Consider the following 22,620-nt stretch of genomic DNA (forward strand, 5'->3'; position numbering starts at 1 on the left):
CTGTAAAACAAGGTTTTTTTTTTAATTGTTTTAATGAAACTGCTAAGGCCTCTGGACTAAATTTTGGGCTTTCTTGCATGGCCAGGCAGGTTTGTCTAAGTTTCTAGAAAGTACTCTCTCCCAATGGTGTCTCTAGGAATGTTTAATGTCTTCGACTTTTTCTTATACCCCTTACCTTTTTGCTGCAATCAATTGATCTCCTCTCTAAGTTTTTGTGAGCAGCTTCTTAGTTGTCACCATAGTTGCATCACACTTTGAACACCTGAATCTCTGGGTGTTTTTTTTAAATAATACAAAACAGCTGAAGCAAATTTAAAGTTGTTATTGAGTTGTGATATATTATGCAGAATATTTTGTTGCGGTTGAATAATTGTGACATGTCAGTATCTCTCTCTCTCTCTCTTAGTTTACTTCTTCATACACTGATGAGTTGTTTAATAATGTCATATATCCTCACTGTGATGTTTCCTGTTGTTTAGATGACACAGGGAAGTTAAAGGACTTACCATTGGTGCGGATGTTTCTCATGATGCACCCCTGGTACCTTCCGTCCACAGATCTTGCCAAGAAACTCCTGTTCAAGTATCCTTTATCTATTTATACATCAAATTTTAAATAGATTTGCATGTTTACCAGTGTTTAAAAAATACTCCAGTGTTGTGTGTATTGAGTCTTCTCCAAACTGCTGCCACCAAGTTTGATGCATATAATTACATATATTTGATTTTAATCATTTACATTTACGGCATTTAGCAGACGCTTTTATCCAAAGCGACCTACATAACAGTTACAGTATACAGTCTAAGCAATTGAGGGTTAAGGGCCTTGCTCAAGGGCCCAACATCAGCAACCTGGCAGTTGTGAGGCTTGAACCAGCGATCTTCTGATTACTAGTCCAGTGCCTTAACCACTAGACTACAGCTTGCCCGATCAATTGTTAACAAGTCCGAAGACCGAAAGTGAATAGTAAGAATGGGTGTCCACATACTTTTAGCCATTTAGTGTAAATTAGGTTTTATTTTGCAAAATGTTTTGTGTCTCACCTTGTGTAGGACGTTTAATATTGTTGTACCCATTTTATTAATATTACCTGATTCTATTAAACTCTTGCATGATTAGTGTTTCTGTAATCTTTATATTAGATAAAGAGTCATTTATTGTCTGTAATTAAGTGTGTTAATGAGTCTTAATTAAGAATCAGGTCTCAGGAGGAAAGCTGCACTGCTGAGCTCAGGAGTCAAATCTGTTACCTTGTCAAGTATGTTCATTTTATTCATCTATCTTCATCAAAATCTATATCTCTGCGTCTGCTCTCTCACCTGTATTTTACTTGCTTTATCTGTCTGATATGTATTATCCATCATTTGTCATCTCTCTGTCTTCAAAGGCTCCTTATGTGATTTTTTTACCCACATTGTTACTGATAAAGTCTGCTTTCTTTATCCCTCCACATTTTCTTTCTACAAACCCCACCATTTTATATATGTATATTTAACACACCCATTTCTCTCTTACCTTAGAAACTAGTAATACAGCTTTACATTTGCAGCTTTTAAATTATATTCTTGTCTTTCTGCACCTGTAGGTTTTGGATCTCAGAGTTTCCAGCTGAGTTTAATCTTAATCCCGCTTTAGCTGAACAGATCAGGTATTTGAGGGATCAGGTCAATACAGAGGGTAACGAGAGAGAGAGCCAACTCATCGATGTAGAGAGTGTGTAAGTATACACATTACCACACATTCTCATGCATAGATCCATTTACCCTCTTACCATAATGGACCAGTGAAATTTATGGGCCGCTGAATTGGCTTAGATCCCCTCTGACACACAAATTCTTGTAGAAAGCCTTCTCATAAGAAGGAACAGAAACAAGTACATAACAAATCAATGGCTTTGGTTTTTAAACAGGATGTCCAACAAGCTCCTGGTGAAATGTCCATATAGTTCTGACCATATAGTGTAAATTCAAAAGAAGCAGGCATCAGATAAGAAGTATTAATGCATTATATACTTCATTATTGACTTCTGAGGTCATGCTGGTATCATGATAATCAAAAGGACAAATGTGACTTTGTATTTTGTCTAAAAAATTGCATTGGGTTAAACCCATATTGCATTTGTAGATCATCTATGTACAGTGGATTCAGAAAGTGTTTACACCCTTTGATGCTTTGCACATTTCGTTGTGTTGAGAATTCGAAATGGATATAATTGGCCAATTTACCCATCAAAGGGGGCTGTTCCATCAGTTCAAATAATTTTTTCCCCTTATCTCTGCCCAACATCTGTAAAGCTTAAAGTAAATTGTACCTCCCTAAACGTGGCCATTCCTGCCCAGTTGCACAATTTGGCTGGGCATACAACTAAAGGAATGTTGAAGGTTGTGACTAGCTTCTTTCATTTAAAAGTTTTAAGACCACTTTGGTCTTGGGAACACTCAAACCCTTAAATACTGTTTTATGTCCTTGCCCTGGTCTATGCCTTGCCACATTTTGATAATGCAGATCTACATGGAGATCTGCTGGCTGATTGATGGCACCTGCACAGAGACAGGGGGTAATGGAGATCAGTGCAGGACCCTACATGTGTGTGTCACGCAGGGGCAAAGTCGAGATAAAGACAAAGGGGCGGACACACACGCAGAGATGTACAAAACAAACTAAAGGTTTATTAGAACAAAACAATACAAATAGAACAAACACAGCTAGACAAAACACCAAACTAATATAAACAAGGCTAACAAGGTCTACAAGGGCTAACAAACTAACAAGGCTAACAAAGCTAAACAGAACAAACTAGGCTAAACTAAGCTAAATGCTAATGCTAAACTAAACATACATAAACTAAGCTAAACTCTAATCTAACACAAAACTAACAAGCTAAGGTAACAAGACTAACAAACTAAGTTAACACACTAAGCTAACAGACTAAGCTAACAAAGCTAACAAAGCTAACAAACTAAACTAACAAGACTAACAAACTAAGTAGCAAGACTAAACTAACAAGACTAATATGACCAACAAGGCAGAATTGATAAACAAGAGAACAAGCCAGGTCTAACTCTCAAGCACACCACGAGTCAATGGGGAATAGAGGCAGCTGGAGCTAATCAGTCCACATGGACCAATCAGAGAAGGGGTGTGGCAGGAGACAGTGTGTGCTCACGGACAGGGGGGCGTGGCACACAGGAGCTCCTTGTGACAGTGTGATACAGATCTTTGTATGAGCTCGTCTTGTGCAGGTGAATAAGAAGCACGTCTCAGAGGGGCCGTGTGATAGTTACGGCTCTTCTCGGTCAGGAGTGGAGGTTGGCAGCAGTAGACAAAGTTAAATGCAACTGGGTAATTGGATATGACCAGATTGAGAAGGAGAAATGGAAAAAATGCATTTTAAAACACAATATAATTGAATGAATGGGTAAAAGTTTTATTAAATCTAATCCATAACACAATAAAATGTGCAGAAGTCAAGGGGTCTGAATTCTTTCTCATTCCACGGCATATTAAATATGTGATTGTCGACTGGTAATTAGTTTGCCTTGTTTCTGCCAGGCCCTCATATAAGTGGAAGCGCCAGGTGACCCAGCGTGTTCCTTCAACATCAAAGAAGAGGAAGATGTCACTTCTTTTTGAACATCTGGATGCACTTGAACTTGCTGAACATCTCACCTACCTGGAGTACAAGTCATTCTGCAAGATACTGGTGTGTGTTTACCCCATTTAAGAAAAAGTTGGGACGTTTTGTAAATTGCAGTGAAAACAAGAATTCACTATTATTAATTTTCTTGAACCTTTATTTAACTATAAATATATAAGCAAATTTATAATTTGATGGGTTGCATGTTTAGAGTACCAGAGGCATGAGGTAGAGTACCACTTGATGTATACGTTACCATGTCAACGAGCATCACATATGTCCAGTTGGAGTAAGAGCAGCAGCAGTTACCCAAGTCTGTTTAGTTGGTGTGTTTGTTTATTAAATTGCATTAAAATCATGGCATTATCACATGCTTTATGGCCATCTATCCTGCTGTTTTTAAGTACTTTAAAGTTTGTGACATAAACTTGCTCAGAAAGATGTGCAGAACGTACTTAAACTTTCAGATTGGTTATCGGATACAGATGTTCACGAGGCTGGTATTCTTCTATTTAATGGATAAGATAAGATAAGATTCCTTTATTGATCCCCATGGGGAAATTTGAGTGTTGCAGCAGCTCCAGTACAGTGTAAGTACAGTAAATAGAGTAAATAAAATAGAAATAAAATAAAAATAAGAAAATTATAAAAAATATTAGCTATGAGATGCAATTACTATTATACATCTATATAATAAAACACTATATATTCTATATGTAAATATATACATATGTGTGTATGTAAGCATGACCCCGCTGCTATTAAGCAAATTAGTGTTCTACTGGCCACTAGGCTGGTGTTAAAGTGAGTGGTCATAGGGGTCAAGGGAAGGAACGAGGAAAAAGCCCAGGACGAGGTCGTACGTGCCAAAGTGCAAGGTGTTTATTCAGCTCCAGTAAGGTGAAAAAAAAAAACTATTTACACTTTTTACAGAAATATATACATGGCGTTTATCAGCCTTTTCAGTCCAAAAAAAAAAAATAAAAAAAAAAAATAAAAAATAAACAAACAAACAAAAAACAAAAAACAAAAAAATAGTCCATACACTAGGACCGAGTCGGATCCGAATCAAATGATTCACCCAGGCTATCCGCTCGATACTGAATCAGTTTCCGTTTTCTCACTCACAGGGTGTGTTTGAAAACCTAGGGAGCTGCCTTGCTGTCTTACTGTCTACATAGGCAGCTGCCTCAGTAGAGAGGATTCTAATAAGTCAATGACTTATATGTCAGGTTATTCAAACGCGCTACTTAAACAGCGATAACATCGGGTTTCGGGTTTAGCATCTTGCCATTAAAACCAATGGATTGAGGTAGCACAGCACGCTAACGTCAATGTAACATCTCCCTTCATGTATCGATAACAGTTACATTTCCTGACAAGCTCGAACTTGCAAATAAAAACACTCGGTACAAGTTTATACAAGTTAAAAATCAGTTATATTTTATTTACGTTTGAAAATAACATTCGTTTCTCCACCCGTCAGCCATGTTTATTTTTCTGTGAGAGAAGAGCACCCGACCCGCAATGAATGCTGGGATTGCCTTGATCACTAAGGCAGCGTCGGATCCTCACTCGTTCTTGAGCCAAAATAACATTGAAATATTAAGATGCCTCAGAAGTGAGGATTTTAAGGCATCTAGGATTTCGAACAGCCTCCTTCTCGGGAGCGCGCACAGGATGACGTAAAATGCTGTCTATGTAGAGAGCGCACTAGCTTTTCTCATTCACTCCGACACACAAACCAACTTTACTCAACTCCCCTGTCCGCTGTTGACCGTACAACCGTTTAAAAGCAGAGGTGCGCGGCAAACACGAATGGAATGCTCCATTGCGCCCGTTTGAGTTTCCCCTCATTCCCTTCGCGGGACACAGACAGTATATTCATTTTATCTCATTATTAGTTCATTTCAGTCCGTTCTTTTTTTCTCGTCCGCTTGACCGGATTCCGACAGTCACTTGATCAGGGTTGTCATCACAGTGTATAATGAAATGTAGAGTCCAGTGCTGGGAAAAAGGGTAGGGGGGACCTTAAGTTATTGTGTGGGGGGGGCTCGTCAGTGTGAGGACAGCCCATTGGTATTGTTATACAGTCTGATGGCAGTTGGCACAAGAGAACGTCTAAAGCGCTCTGTCTTGCTCTTCGGTGGAATTAGCCTATGACTGAAAGAACTGCCCAGCCACCATAGTTCCTCATTGAGAGGGTGAGAGGGATTATCCAGGATGGCCCTAATTTTGTTCTTTGTTCTCCTCTCACATACCTCCAGACTGTCCAGCTGTAGACCCACAACAGAACTTGCTTTCCTCACCAGCTTATTTAGTTTGTTGGCACCTCCAGCCTTGATGCCACCACCCCAGCACACCATAGCAAAAAAAGAGAGCGCTGGCCACCACAGTGGCCAGGATTATGTAGTGGATTATTTATCTCGTTCAATTGGACAGAAATTGAATTTGGAATTGCCCTAATTGGACTAGTCTAGTCATGGATGTATTCTATTTTGGATTATTAATGGATGGTCAGGCTGCATGTGTGGGGTGGAACAGTGGCTGGGTAGGTAGCACTGTCGTCTCACAGCAAGTGTAATGTGGCTTGTGTCTACCATGCCATGCTGTAGTAGCGCTTGCAGAATCAGGCCTGGAATTGTCTCGCTGAAATTATTTTGCTGAAATGACTCATCTGACCACAGCACATGTTTCCTCTGTATTTCAGTCCATCGAGATGAGCTCGAATCCAGTACCTCAGCTTTTGTTGAATCTTTCTTTTATAACCAATCATAATTCACTAACCTGTTAACAATTCACCTTCATCAATTGTGTAATGTTACAAAACAGAGTAAACTGAGTATTATAATACTATTATACTATTATACTATTATAATACTATTAATCCCCCCCCCCCCCCCCCTTTATTTATAATTATTTTGTATTTTTTGTTTTTGTATTGCCGGCATCAAATTCAGAATTTGCCTGTATTCACCAAATACAATTTAGTTGCTTAGGCAAAACAGTAAAATCTTTTCTTTGTTCTTCTTGCTTTTATTGCATTTTACCAAATGCATTTTTTCAGAAATGAGGTTTGTATAAAGCCAACAGCTTCCTGTGATCAAAAACAGTGCACTGATAAAAGATTACAGGAAGATACCCACATTGTGCATGAAAAAAGAAACTTACTGTACACCTGCAATGAGTGCTAACAGGATGTGGTATTATCAGTATTTTAAAACCTAAATATGATGCAGGGGTTTTAACTAATTTAATGAAGTATTTAACCACCTTTATTATTATTGTTATTTAATTTTATATTAAGTGTATTTATGTATAATTGACACAATGTGTTTTGCCTTTGTACTTATACATCTAAACAACAATATATATGTGAAATATATTTAAAAACATGAATTAATAACATAAGTATTCTGTTGCATAACAGTTGTTGGGAATTGCAGCTTCCATTACTATCTTTGAGTAGCACTGACAGGGCTGCTTTGCCAGACTTGCAGTTTTAAAATATAAATTATGCATGATACACATAAGAGGGATAGCTTTATATTTAAAAAATATTAATTTTATAATAATAAAATAGTAAATAGTATAATAATAGAATAGTAAATAAAATAATACAATAATTTAGGCTTTATTCATTCATTCATCCTCTGTTTTACAACCACTTTATTCTATTCAGGGTTGCAGTGGGTACAATTCATCAGGCGAAAGCTAGGAAACACCCCAGACAGGTTGCCAGTCCATCAAAGGGCACACACACAAATTCACCCATACATTCACATCTAGTGCAATTTTAGTAGCTCAAATGAACCCGACTGCATGTCTTTAAACTGTGGGAGGAAACCTGGAGGGAACCCACACGGACGTGGGGATAACTCCACACAGAAAGGATCTGGACTGGAATCAAACTCAGGACTTTCTTGCTGTGAGGCAACAGTGCTACCCACCGAGCCACCAAGACACCCCCGTTATGGCTTTATGTTTTTTAAGTTTATTTATCCTACAGCTTATGAGCTTGTATTTTGACCAGTATATTGTGTTACATCACATAATTTATTTATTCTTTGCTCACACCTTTATATTCACATATTATTTTGTTTTCTTGGGACCGTAATTGTGACTCTTCTTTATTTACATGGGACACGCTGTATTATTACCAATATAGTCCATATTATTGTGTCTAAATATTCCCTACCAGCAATCACATCTTTTTGTAATAAAAGCTGGTACATTTTGCACATTTTTTGTTTTTATTTGCAGCATTAATACTTGGAACATGGTGCAGTTTTGTAATTAGGTTGTAATTTTCCATATACAATCAAAAGAAAATGAAAGTAAACGCTTCTTCAGTTCTGCTATAAATAAACAGATATTTTAGATGATAACAAAACAGCACAACAGATTTCAATATGCAGTCATTTTCCTAAAAGTAAACTGACAATTAAAAATCTGTGAAAAAGAGAGTACACCTTTTCTACTTTCACAATCATTAATAGAATAATGAACAAGATTTATTTTGACTTCTTTATTTTGACATATCTAAATCCTATCTAAATCATGAATTTAAGTCAGGAAGTGATCAAGAGTTCAGTGACATGAAATGTGAAATGCTGATGTTTTGAATGTAGGTTAAGGCTGGTCTGGTTTGTTTTGTGTACAGTTTCAGGATTACCACAGTTTTGTGAGGCATGGTTGTACAGTGGATAATCCAATTCTGGAGAGGTTCATTACGCTTTTCAACAGCATATCCCAGTGGATCCAGCTCATGGTGCTGAGCAAACCCACCGCCCAGCAGCGTGCTGCTGTCATTAGTCACTTTGTAAAAGTTGCACAGGTAAGTCTGATAACATGCAAGCTAATGGTGGTTATAAAAGTGTTATAGTGTTAACACATTGTCTTGTATTTCTCTTAGGAAATTGTGTCAGAACAAATGTGTACATTTTTTTTATTTTATTATATTGCCACAACAGCAATACTGATTTGTAAAGTGCTAATTGATAGCTTAATGTAATGTAGCAATATCAGATTTTTTAATCTAATGTAGCTTTAAAAATGAATTGCATTATGGGCACAGCAATCTGTTATGCTAGTTCATCACTGCGGAGATCTGAATTTGAATCTCAGCAGTGCAGCGTCTACTTAGACATGATTGGCTGGCAGGAATGGCCAAAGCCCTGCAATGGATTGACGTCCTGTCCATGTGTTCAGTGTGTTCCGTTGAAACCGGAGGTGCCACGACCCTGACCAGAATAAAGGTTGATTTTTGTTTGTTTATTAGGATTTTAACATCATGTTTTACACTTTGGTTACATTCATGACAGGAACGGTAGTTACTCATTACACAAGATTCATCAGTTCACAAGGTTATATCGAACACAGTCATGGACAATTTAGTGTCTCCAATTCACCTCACTTGCACATCTTTAGACTGTGGGAGAAAACCGGAGCACCTGGAGGAAACCCACACAGACATGGGGAGAACATGCAAACTCCACACAGAAAGGACCCAGACCACCCCACCTGGGGATCGAACCCAGAACCTTCTTGCTGTGAGGTGACAGTGCTACCCACTTAGCCACCGTGCCACGATAAAAGGTCGATGAAAATCGTAAATTTGTAAATGAAATTGTATTTTGTTTGTTTTGTGACCTCCAAAGTGCTAGTTTCCCAAAGTCCTTACAAAAACTGTTTATTTATTTACCTACCTAGTTTTTAAAATTTGTCTATAATAATATTTTTTATAATTCTGTTAGACATTAATTTAGCAAATTGGTTTACTGAGAATTTATGTACAATAGGGGCCAAAAGTCTGTGGCCAATAAAAAATATGTATATATTTGTATTTTTTTTTTTATTTAATTCATTTTTTTTTGCATTAAAAATCTTAAACCTCTAAGCTTTGCAACAACTACTGAAATAACGAAGAAGATCAAGTCCTGTTGACTGTCATGGACTTTCTTCCACAGTCACCTGATCTAAACCCTGTCAAGCATTTATAGTAGTGCTTGAATACATAGAGTCAATCATTAGTAACATCAAATGATTTTGTTAAACTTCAGAATCAGAATCAGTCCAATTTCTTATGGTTCCATAAGAAATTCCGAAATACATGTAAATTTAAACGTTCAATTGTTCATTCAGGTTTTTATGCTGATTATAAAATTTGTTATGGACAAGTAGTCTCAGACTTTTGGCCCCCACTGTATATAGAAAAATCCCTTTTCTGATCATTTTAGGTGAGAAAGCAATTCAGACATTACACCACCTTAACATCATTACTCATCATTTATTAACACTCCTCACTCGGGACTGACACAGCCAGAGACTTGTTGAGAAGTTCACATCTCACAGTTTGGTCCCGGTCTAGCACCTGCGCCCAAACAGGGTACAATTGTCCTAAAGTCACTTATGTAAAGATTCTAGCACATTACAACTTTTAATTTTAAAAAATGTAAATGCTTTCTGTATATTCCATTGTAACACAGGCATGTTTTGTGTCAATATGTTGTTTAAATGTTGTATAATAGTCTATAGTGTGTCCTGTATTAGCTGCTCTATGGGATACAGTTCCCCCTGATGGTTCTCTTCCTGATTTCTGATTGTGTCCCCCTCATCCCCTCTGCAGATCTTCTTTCCCAGAGGGACTGTGATGTGTTTTATGAGATATTAATAATACATTCAAAATATAAATACAGTGCTGTGAAAAAGTATTTGTCCCTCACCTATGTTCTTCTGTTTTTTGCTATATTGCTGTATTTGTCAGATTTAAATGTTTTAGTGTGTGATAAAGACCATTTTAAGCTTAAATTTTATTGGTCTTTCTTTTATATTTTATCTCTATAACAGCTTTTTATAAAAGTGATACAGATTCCAGGCTTTTGAGGGTAAATACTTTTACAAGGCACTGTGCATCACTATGTGTAAAAATAGCTTTTATTTATTTTAACTTTATCTCTTTTTCCAGTTTTTCCTCTACATCAGCTTCTGTCTACCCTCCTGCCAGGCTAATATCACAACGCCCACATGCTGGCTCTGTATTCATCTGTGTCAATCTAAATGGTCTATTTTTCCCACTAATCCCTTTTATACTGTTTCATCATTTCTTTCTGTAGACTTTCATTTGAAATAATTTAGTTTCCTATCCAAACTATATGGCTTAAAGGACGTGGACACTTGACCATGATCATCTCATTCCAATAATGTAGGCATTCAATATGGAGATGGAACATTTTTGCGACCACGAGCCTTCACTTTTCCCTTAAGTTTTTGGAGTGTGTATGTGATGATTTGTGCCTATTTAGTCAAAAATGCATTTAGATTAGATGCTGATGTTGGAAAATGTGTGGCTTCTTGGCTTTTATATATCAAAACATGGGAAGTATTAACAAATCCAGACCTAAACCAACAAGGACAAGACAAAGACCATCTGAGACTCAAACCAACCAAGACCCATACTAAGATCAATATAAGACTGAGATTTATACCAACCAAAAACAAAACAAGATCAAGACCTATACCATCACAGACCATGACCTAGTGAGACTAGGACAAAACCAAGACCAACCAAAATCCATATTAAGACCAGGATAAGAATAAGTCCTATACCAACCAAACCAAGACTAAGACCAACCAAGACCCATATTAGGACCAAGTCTAAGACCAACCTAGACCCATATTAGGACCAAGACAAGACCAACCAAGACCCATATTAAGACCAAGATAAGACTAAGACCAACCAAGACCCATATTAAGGCCAAGACAAGACCAATCAGGACCCATATTAAGACCAAGACAAGACCAACCAAGACCCATATTAAGACCAAGACAAGACCAACCGAGACCCATATTAAGACCAAGACAAGACCAACCAGGACCCATATTAAGACCAAGACAAGACCAACCAAGACCCATATTAAGACCGAGACAAGACCAATCAGGACCCATATTAAGACCAAGACAAGACCAATCAGGACCCATATTAAGACCAAGACAAGACCAATCAGGACCCATATTAAGACCAAGTCAAGACCAATCAGGACCCATATTAAGACCAAGACAAGACCAACCAAGACCCATATTAAGACCAAGACGAGACCAATCAGGACCCATATTAAGACCAAGACAAGACCAACCAGGACCCATATTAAGACCAAGACAAGACCAATCAGGACCCATATTAAGACCAAGACAAGACCAATCAGGACCCATATTAAGACCAAGACAAGACCAATCAGGACCCATATTAAGACCAAGTCAAGACCAATCAGGACCCATATTAAGACCAAGACAAGACCAACCAAGACCCATATTAAGACCAAGACAAGACCAATCAGGACCCATATTAAGACCAAGACAAGACCAATCAGGACCCATATTAAGACCAAGACAAGACCAACCAAGACCCATATTAAGACTAAGACAAGACCAACCAAGACCCATATTAAGACCAAGACAAGACCAACCAAGACCCATATTAGGACTAAGACCAACCAAGACCCATATTAGGACCAAGACTAAGACCAACCAAGACCCATATTAAGACGAAAATAAGACTAAGACCAACCAAGACCCATATTAAGACCAAAATAAGACTAAGACCAACCAAGACCCATATTAAGACCAACCAAGACCCATATGAAGACCAAGATAAGAATTAGACTCATACCAACAGAGCCAAGACTAAGACCAACCAAGACCTAAATTAGGACCAATACTAAGACCAACCAAGACCCTTATTAAGACCAATATAAGACTAAGACCAACCAAGACCCATATTAAGACCAAGATAAGACTAAGACCAACCAAGACCCATATTAAGACCAACCAAGACCCATATTAAGACCAACCAAGACCCATATTAAGACCAAGCTGGCTGAAATAACCTAAAGTGCTAGAATGGCACAACTGTGTATTACTTTAAGCCATTTCCTCTATTGGCTGGTCGGGGTCGGGTGCCCAGATCTACCATGACCACAATAAACCAGCTGATGAAAATGAAATGAAACAAAATAGCACCTTGTAGCAATACTATTTACAAGGTGTGTCCATATATGGTCATATAGTGTACTATATTTCTGACTATATTGTACTATATACTGTGTGTGTGTGTGTGTGTGTAGAAACTGTTGCAGCTACAAAACTTTAACACTCTAATGGCGGTGGTTGGAGGTCTAAGTAACAGCTCCATCTCCAGACTCAAAGATACACAAGCCCAGATCAGCAATGACACCAACAAGGTATACACACATACATGCACTTACACACATACAGTGGGGCCAAAAAGTATTTAGTCAGCCACTGATTGTGCAAGTTCTCCTACTTAGGAAGATGAGAAAGGTCTGTAATTTTCATCATAGGTAAACTTCAACTATGAGAGACAAAATGAGAAAAATCCAGGAAATCACATTGTAGGATTTTTAAAGAAATTATTTGTAAATTATGGTGGAAAATAAGTATTTGGTGAATAACAAACAAGATTTCTGGCTCTCACAGACCTGTAACTCTTCTGTCCTCCACTCGTTACCTGTATTAATGGCACCTGTTTGACCTCGTTATCTGTATAAAAGACACCTGTCCACAGCCTCAAATAGTCAGACTCCAAACTCAACCATGGCCAAGACCAAAGAGCTGTCGAAGGACACCAGGAAGAAAATTGTAGACCTGCATCAGGCTGGGAAGAGTGAATCTACAATAGGCAAGCAGGTTGGTGTGAATAAATCAACTGTGGGAGCAATTGTAAGAAAATGGAAGACATACAAGACCATTGATAATCTCCCTCGATCTGGGGCCCCACGCAAGATCTCATCCCGTGGGGTCAAAATGATCATGAGAACGGTCAGCAAAAATCCCAGAACTACACGGAGGGACCTGATGAATGACCTGCAGAGAGCTGGGACCAAAGTAACAAAGGCTATTATCAGTAACACACTACGCCGAGAGGGACTCAAATCCTGCAGTGCCAGGCGTGTCCCCCTGCTTAAGCCAGTACATGTCCAGGCCCGTCTGAAGTTTGCCAGAGAGCATATGGATGATCCAGAAGAGGATTGGGAGAATATCATGTGGTCAGATGAAACCAAAATGGAACTTTTTGGTAAAAACTCAACTCGTCGTGTTTGGAGGAAGAAGAATGCTGAGTTGCATCCCAAGAACACCATACCTACTGTGAAGCATGGGGGTGGAAACATCATGCTTTGGGGCTGTTTTTCTGCAAAGGGGACAGGACGACTGATCCGTGTTAAGGGAAGAATGAACGTGAGATTTTAAGCCAAAACCTCCTTCCATCAGTGAGAGCATTGAAGATGGAACGTGGCTGGGTCTTCCAGCATGACAATGATCCCAAACACACCGCTCGGGCAACGAAGGAGTGGCTCTGTAAAAAGCATTTCAAGGTCCTGGAGTGGCCTAGCCAGTCTCCAGACCTCAACCCCATAGAAAATTTGTGGAGGGAGTTGAAAGTCTGTGTTGCCCAGCGACAGCCCCAAAACATCACTGCTCTAGAGGAGATCTGCATGGAGGAATGGGCCAAAATACCAGCTACAGTGTGTGCAAACCTGGTGAAGACTTACAGGAAACGTTTGACCTCTGTCATTGCCAACAAAGGTTATGTTACAAAGTATTGAGTTGAACTTTTGTTATTGACCAAATACTTATTTTCCACCATCATTTACAAATAAATTCTTTAAAAATCCTACAATGTGATTTCCTGGATTTTTTTTTCTCATTTTGTCTCTCATAGTTGAAGTGTACCTATGATGAAAATTACAGACCTCTCTCATCTTTTCAGCCCCACTGTACACACACATGTACACCTACTTAACACTTTGTATAAATTTTTTTCTGCTGCAGACTTTTAACATACTATTAGATCTGGTAACATCATGTGGGAACTACAGTCAGTACAGGCGACGCTTCTCAGAGTGCTCAGGGTTCCGGTTTCCGATCTTGGGTGTTCACCTGAAGGATCTGATTGCAGTGCATGTGGCACTGCCTGACTGGACAGATGAAGAGAAAACTCACGTTAACCTCACCAAGACCCAGCAGCTCTACTCCATCCTGCACGAACTGGCACTGGTTCAGACCACGCCACCCAACATAGATGGCAACAATGACCTACTCAACCTTCTAACAGTGAGTCTAAGATGGGGTTTGTGGCTGTTTTGGGATGTGTGTTTGTTATTAGAACTTTGTGTGTTCATTGATACTGATTTACAGTTCCTGTTCTAAAAATAATTTAGCAAAATAAGTCTTACATAAAATAATCTTTTTTGCTATGTGCAAATTGTATTAAAGCATTACACTTAATTTGTTTGTTTGTTTATTAGAATTTTAACGTCATGTTTTACACTTTGGTTACATTCATGACAGGAACGGTAGCTACCCATTACACAAGGTTCATCCATTCACAAGATTATATCAAAAACAGTCATGGACAATTTAGTATCTCCAATTCACCTCACTTGCGCATCTTTGGACTGTGGGAGGAAACCGGAACACCTGGAGTAAACCCACGCAGACATGGGGAGAACATGCAAACTCCACACAGAATGGACCCAGACCACCCCCATCTGGGGATCAAACCCAGGACCTTCTTGCTGTGAGGTGACAGTGCTACCCACTTAGCCACACTGCCGCCCTGTTACACTTAATTAAGGGGATGACAGAATGAACAAAATGAATGGAGTTTTATTTTATTAGCCAACAGCAGAAATATGGATGCTTGAACAGCAACCCCAGACATAGCAAAATAAATTTACATTTCATTTTCAGCATTTAGCAAACGCTTTTATCCAAAGCGACTTACAGTACTGTGACAGTATATTGTCTAAGCAATTGAGGGTTAAAGGCCTTGCTCACGGGCCCAATAGTGGCAACTTGGCAGTGGTGGGGCTTGAACCAGTGACCTTTTCATTACTAGTCCACTACATTAACCACTGGGCTACAACTGCCCAGTGGTTAAATTAAATCAAGCTGAAAGTGCTTTGATAGCCTAGAGAATCAGCCAAAATGATTCCTTTACTGTACATGAAGCTCAAATTGCCATTGTTGGCTTTGCACCGAATCACAAAACAAATGAACAAGCATTGTTATTAGGAGCAGTGTTAGCTCAGTGGTAAGGATGCTGGACTACTGATCAGGGGTGCTGATTGAAGACTTGTCATTGATGGACCCCTGACCCAGGTCTTTAATTGTTTGATGTGTTTTCGGTCACAGTAAATGAAAATGAATTTTCTTTTGTGGAGTTGAAATACCTTTGTTTTTTACCATTTATTAATTTGTTTTGATATATAATTGTTTATGTTTTATATTCATACGTATAAAGACATTACGTGTGTACGTGCTGTTACTGTTTGTGGTGTGTTGAACCTTTCAGTATATCCACCCTTTTTTGTGCTGACTTCCTTTTTTGCACCATCCTCAGTTGCATAGGCATGATGAGAAGATGCACAGAATATGTCTTTGCATGTACAAGTCAGTGAAATTGCAACTGTAAGCTTGTATACTAACAGTTATAAATAACATGCAAAGTGGAATCTGGCCTTTGTATCTGGAAATGGCTGCAAAAAGCTCAGTATCTTACAGTCTGTGTTTAAAAAATCCTTTTAACTTTTTAAACAAATATAAGTAAATCCAATTCCTTTTGGACAACCTCATCTTTATTACTTATAGACAGAGAATTATGGCAGCATTGAATGTAGAGTTTCTTTTCATTAGCTCTTTTAAGCAGATCATTCACATCCTGTTGCAGGTGCTTACTGAAGATTGTGCACAAGTCAGAAATAATTAATCCATTTTATGGTCAGGAATGGAAGACCACAAAGAATTTCTACTTATTACATTAGCCAAAGTGAAAAAAAAAATGTCTGTTTCAAACATAAAAGTAGTAGATAGTAAAGCTTGTTGGATGTCTTTGTGAGGATTGTGGTTTTGTGGTTTTGTATTAATTCCTAAATAATCCAGTATTTATGAAGTATTGGGGTTAATGGAAAACAAATGGAGATTGAGCATAAATGGAACAATCCCACAATGCACTTATTTCTTTAGACAGCAATCGGCAGTCCTCTTGGGAAGAGTAAAGTGGAGTTACATAGAGCAGGAATTCTAGAAATTATGACTTGGTTAGAGAATGCAGCATTTCCATCCTCCCACCAGTACTGAAGCTTTCCACCAGTTAACTCACACATAAACACATACACACCCCCATACACACATTGATAAGAAGCACATAGCATAACATATTTTATTTATTTATTTTTTTCCATGTCTGATGTTCATCTACATTATTATTTTATAATTACTTGACATCATCAATAAATTACTCTCTGCTGCAGTGTCCAAGGGCTGCTTTTATAGCATTTGTGGGTGGCACCTACTGTGGCCTTAAGTGTAAACATTAGTTCTAAATCATGGCTACTTATTCCAAGTACTACTGATCTCCAGTTCAGTACCTTAACATTACATATACAGCAAAATACTGTAAGATTGATTGCACAACACATACCCCCTTGAGAAGCAAGGAAGTCGTTTATAAATATACAATATATTTGATTTCTACATGTTTAGAGAAAGAAAAAAATGAATTGTCTCTTAACTAATTTGTTTTATTTTATCATTATGTCGTCAACTTTATTTATATAGCGCTTTTTACAATGGACATTGTCTCAAAGCAACTTTACAAAATCCAGGACCAACAGATACAAAAACCCCTGTTGAGCAAGCAGAAGGCGACTGTGGCAAGGAAAAACTCCCTGAAAATTGAAAAGAAACCTTGAGAGGAACCAGACTCAGCAGGGCCCATCCTTCTTGGGTGGCCTGGAGGATACTTTAAATATGTAGGATTACACAAATCATACAAACACAAAATTAAATGAACTAAAAGTTATAACTGGCAATAAGTAAATAAATAATAATAGAGTTATTAATAATAATAGAGTTATTATTCAGTTCAGAATGTAATAAAGTCTGTAGTGAGTTCTTGTCATTCTTGGTGCAAATACTCCAGGCTTGTTACATCCGACAGGAGCAGCATTGTTTGCACGGTTGTCTCGACTTCAATCCTTAACCTCGGGCGGTTAAACAGGTTTTAGACTCCAGCAGCCCTAATTATTACAGCATAACTAAAAGGGAGAGCGAGCAGGTAACAAGGTCATGAAGGTTTTCACAGAACATCAGCTCCCACCTCCCCAAACGTTATCAAACCTGAGTGATCGGACAAGAGAAGCAGAACGACAGCAACCCAACATCACCCCTGATCACCACTAGTTTCTATGACCTAGAACCCCCAAGCTCTGCGCCTTTGTCTATACTAATCAAAAGCCTGAGAAAATAAGTATGTTTTCAGTCTAGACTTAAACACTTTACAACACTTGTTACAGAACAGATACATTTGACAATAGAGTATAAGTTTCAGATAAAGGGACTTTACAGTCCAGTTTCTATTAAATTGAAAGCTTTTTATCTGAAGTTATTTTTTCTGGAACATTTGAAGTCCAACATAATGGTATTTTTATAGGCACAGATAAATTCCTTTAAAGCTGTAGGCTATGGTTTGCCTGATACAAACTGCCTGATTGGGCTGTAAAAGTATGATTTGCTCACCAATGCAAAGGGTTTTTTTGTGTTACCATGACAAAATTATGATTATAAATAGCTCCCTATACATTAAAACTTGGGGTGGCTGGACTACAGCAATTTTCACAGAGCAGCGTTGACATCTGGATATTGAACCAGCTTGTTTTTATTTTATAATTTATTTGTAATATCGTCCTCTAGAGTCTGAATCTCCCCTTATTATCTTGTATAAATGTTATCTTGCTTTTGTTCTATATACTAGCATGTGTAAAGAATTATAATTGTAATTTTCGTCTTCTTTGTCTTTGGAGTCCTTTCACAGATCCTGTCATAACACTGCCTTCAATGTTGCCTCATCGCATGCCCAAAATAATATAACTTGTGGGAGTTAATGTGGTTCAGTAGCTCATTTTCTGTTGTTGCTATGTTGTAAACTTGCTCAGTGGTCATCAACTTTCTTTATGAGATTTTCAGCAGTTTTTTTTTTTTTTGCCAGACAGAGGCTTGAATACCCTGGACAGGGTGCCGATCTATTGCAGGTCTTTGTCCACCCCCCTCTCAGACAATCATCTCTGTGTTGACACTCGGCTGTCTGATTGCTAACAGACACCACCATCCTGCTGTATGAATATGGTTTCAGAAAATCAAAACTGCACAATGTTTGAATTTATTTTTTTGCCTTCCATAAAATGTGGTTGTTGCAATAAAAGCCATTTTGTAAGTAATAAAAAAGGAACATTTTTTAGCATCCCATCCCTCACATTTGAAAGCAATAAAAAAGTCTATGTAGGCCCTGGAAGGTCCTGGGTTCGATCCCCAGGCAGGGTGGTCCAGGTCCTTTCTGTGTGGAGTTTGCATGTTCTTCCTGTGTCTGCGTGGGTTTCCTCCGGGAGCTCCGGTTTCCTCCCACAGTCCAAAAACATGCAGTCAGGTTAATTGAAGACACTGAATTGCCCTGTAGGTGGATGGGTGTGTGTATGTGTGTGTGTGTTTATGTGTGTGTGCCCTGCGATGGACTGGCGCCCCGTCCAGGGTGTTACTGGAAAAGCTGGGATAGGCTCCAGCACCCCCCCCCCCCCCCCCAAGCCTAATTGGATGAGCGGTTAAGAAAGTGAGTGAGTGCTTTAATGTTTATGTGCATGTTTCTGTAGGTATCACTGGATCAGTATCATACAGAAGATGAAATATACCAGCTCTCTCTACAAAGGGAACCTCGAAGTTCCAAGCCAGCTGTGAGTTCTGAGCAACGTAAACATTTAATTGTTTTACACATGAGCTTTGTGTTTTAACATGCATATTTGTTTTAATGTTGTGTTTTAACATGTGTGATCAGAACTCAAACCCCACCCCTAACCTTGCGACTAAGCGACCGTCGATGGTTGACGAGTGGGCAGCGTCAGTGAAGCCCAAAGCGGATCCTGCCATCATCACCAAACACATCGAGAAGATGGTTGAAGTAGGAAAAATGATTTTAATGATCTAAGTTTATGGACAGAGTCTTGTAGAAATAGATTTATTAAAGTAAAAGAGAAGCTGAGTAGTTCTTTCTTCGTAAAAAAAAAAATCTTTATATGCAATGATTATTGCACTAATTTTAGCTATTTCCAAATAGACAACATAATTTGTTTATATGTCTCATGAAATCAAATAATATTTACGCTTCAAGTGAATAATATGTTTTATTTCTATGCTTGCAGTCCGTCTTTAAGAATTTTGACACGAATGGGGACGGCTATATTTCCCGTGAGGAGTTTGAGAGCATCCAGAATAATTTTCCATATCTCAGCAAGTTCGGAGAGCTTGATGCAAACCAGTGAGTGTGGGAGAACTAAACACTAAACACCCAGTACTGACTTCTAAACTGAACTATAAGCTACAAACTCTAATCATGGTCAATACTGACTACTGACTACTGTATTTACACTCTGCCGTCACTAAATAAAGAATATGTACTGCTTTATTGTTAGGGTGCCTGCGAGGTCTGGTGAACAGACCACCAGTTCCCAGCCTCGCAGGCGTTACAGAACAAAGGGCAGCGTGGCCTCAAATAGGAGGCCAGCTGATTAGGGCAAACGACCTTTTGTTCTCTTTTTGGTCTATGGCTGCATCGCTTCAGTCCTTTTCTTTCATAGGGTTAGTTCGGTTACCCCAGGCACTGTATAGTGGTTGGGTGTGTAGGTCGTAAGGCCGAGGTATTTTAGGGCTTAGATCTCTTTATTAAGAAAAGCTGGTGCGATTCCGTGCAGCCCTCGCGCTGCGGTTGGTTTTGATTTCGCTACTTCAGATAGCACATACATAACTACATAACAGAAAGGTGCGACCAGACCTGAGACTGAGCCTGATCCTATCATCCCCCAGAGCCAAATTGCTGCCCCGGTAACGTGGGGTATATTTAAGACAGTTCGGGACGCTCAAGCGGTTGAGCCCGACCCAGGTGGAGGTCCACCTGACCGGCTGTTTGTACCATCAACAGTCCGTCGTCAGGTGTTTGAATGGGCTCACGCGTCCTCATTTGCGGCTCACCCAGGAGTCTCTAAGACCCTGGTGTTGTTGCGCCGAAGGTTTTGGTGGCCGGGGATGGAGAGTCAGGTCAAGGACTTTGTCCGTGCCTGCGCTGTCTGTGCAACTAACAAAAGCACAAGAGAGCGTCCTCGTGGACTTCTCCACCCATTGCCAGTACCTTCAAGACCGTGGTCCCACCTGGCACTGGATTTTGTCACGGGGTTGCCTAAATCCAGGGGATTCACGGTGGTACTGGTGATTGTTGACCGGTTCACTAAATCTTGCCTTTTCGTTCCGATGCCCAAGTTCCCGTCCGCCATGGCCACCGCACAGGCTGTTCTGCAACATGTGGTGAGAGCACATGGGGTCCCGTCTGACATTGTGTCGGATCGGGGTCCGCAGTTCATTAGCCAGTGCTGGCGAGCCTTTTGCCAACTTCTTGGCGCGACGGCCAGCTTATCCTCGGGATATCACCCCGAGTCCAACGGGCAATCGGAGCGGGTCATTCAGGATCTGGGCAAGATGCTTCGGTGCCTCACTGCAGGAAATCCAGCCACTTGGGCGGATAAATTGATGTGGGCTGAATTTGCCCACAATACCCTGCACCATGCCGCATTGGGTATGTCACCATTTGAGGCACAGTTCGGCTATCCCCCTCCGCTGTTTCCTGAGCAGGAACAAGAGGTTGCGGTGCCGACTGTGCAGCAACACATCCGTCGCTGCCGCGCCACCTGGCGGAAAGCAAGACAGGCCCTTTTGGCCTCTCAGCGCTCCATGAAGCGCAATGCTGACCGTAGGCGGCAGCCGGCTCTAACGTTCCGACCAGGCCAACATGTCCTCTTATCGACGAGGGATCTCCCCGTCAAAGGTACCACTCACAAGCTGGCACCGAGGTACATTGGTCCGTTCAAGGTAGTTAGACGGATAAACCCGGTGACATATAGGTTGGAGCTGCCTCCCAGGATGAAGGCGCATCCAACCTTCCATGTCTCACAACTCCGCCCATTCGTGGGCGGGGGAGCTTTACCCCCCCCACAACCTCCCGCCCCTCGTATCATCCAGGGTGCCCCTGCATTTACGGTTCGCCGCCTCCTGGATAGCAGGAAAGTGCAGGGTAGCACCCAATACCTGGTGGATTGGGAAGGTTACGGCCCCGAGGAACGTTCATGGGTACCGGCTCGATGCATCCTGGACCCTGAACTGATCCGTGAGTACCGAAGGAACCGGTCCGCGGGTCTTGGGACCTCGGGAGCTGTCCCTAGAGGGGGGGGGTCATGTTAGGGTGCCTGCGAGGTCTGGTGAACAGACCACCAGTTCCCAGCCTCGCAGGCGTTACAGAACAAAGGGCAGCGTGGCCTCAAATAGGAGGCCAGCTGATTAGGGCGAACGACCTGCAGGTGCGAGCCTCCTATTTAAGGGGGCGTCGCCACACTGCAGGCGTCGCACATTTTGTTCTCTTTTTGGTCTATGGCTGCATCGCATCAGTCCTTTTCTTTCCTAGGGTTAGTTCGGTTACCCCAGGCACTGTATAGTGGTTGGGTGTGTAGGTCGTAAGGCCGAGGTATTTTAGGGCTTAGATCTCGTTATTAAGAAAAGCTGGTGCGATTCCGTGCAGCCCTCGCGCTGCGGTTTGTTTTGATTTCGCTACTTCCCCCGCTTGCATGGTTAGCAGCGGGCTAATGCTCCAAAATTGTCCATGACTGTGTTTGATATAACCTTGTCAACTGATGAATCTTGTGTAACCAGTAACTACCGTTCCTGTCATGAATGTAACCAAAGTGTAAAACATGATGTTAAAATCCTAATAAACAAACAAACATTCTTATTTTCTTACACTACAGTCATCCCAAGATACTTTACAAACACCACTGATTCAATCATGGTTTCCATACACTCAGTACCAACTGGTT

The 22,620-nt window shown here is 40.1% G+C and overlaps 1 protein-coding gene across 9 annotated transcripts in view; it reads left to right on the forward strand.

Annotated features, from left to right (window-relative positions):
• The window catches only part of LOC134326609 (RAS guanyl-releasing protein 2-like), an 84,447-nt gene that overhangs the window by 27,027 nt on the left and 34,800 nt on the right, over positions 1 to 22,620 (forward strand). For all 9 annotated transcript variants that reach the window (XR_010014543.1, XR_010014542.1, XR_010014546.1 and 6 more), the window contains exons 3-12: positions 480 to 582; positions 1,202 to 1,258; positions 1,586 to 1,717; positions 3,553 to 3,703; positions 8,301 to 8,474; positions 12,760 to 12,876; positions 14,486 to 14,767; positions 19,360 to 19,440; positions 19,542 to 19,664; positions 19,906 to 20,021. Coding sequence is in view for 4 of the 9 variants with exons in the window: in XM_063008769.1 (XP_062864839.1) it covers positions 480 to 582; positions 1,202 to 1,258; positions 1,586 to 1,717; positions 3,553 to 3,703; positions 8,301 to 8,474; positions 12,760 to 12,876; positions 14,486 to 14,767; positions 19,360 to 19,440; positions 19,542 to 19,664; positions 19,906 to 20,021 (1,336 nt within the window). In the remaining 5 variants the exon portion in view is untranslated. The remainder of the gene's footprint in view (positions 1 to 479; positions 583 to 1,201; positions 1,259 to 1,585; positions 1,718 to 3,552; positions 3,704 to 8,300; positions 8,475 to 12,759; positions 12,877 to 14,485; positions 14,768 to 19,359; positions 19,441 to 19,541; positions 19,665 to 19,905; positions 20,022 to 22,620) is intronic.

This window comes from Trichomycterus rosablanca, chromosome 14 (assembly GCF_030014385.1).
Source record: "Trichomycterus rosablanca isolate fTriRos1 chromosome 14, fTriRos1.hap1, whole genome shotgun sequence".
Taxonomy (NCBI): Eukaryota; Metazoa; Chordata; class Actinopteri; order Siluriformes; family Trichomycteridae; genus Trichomycterus; species Trichomycterus rosablanca.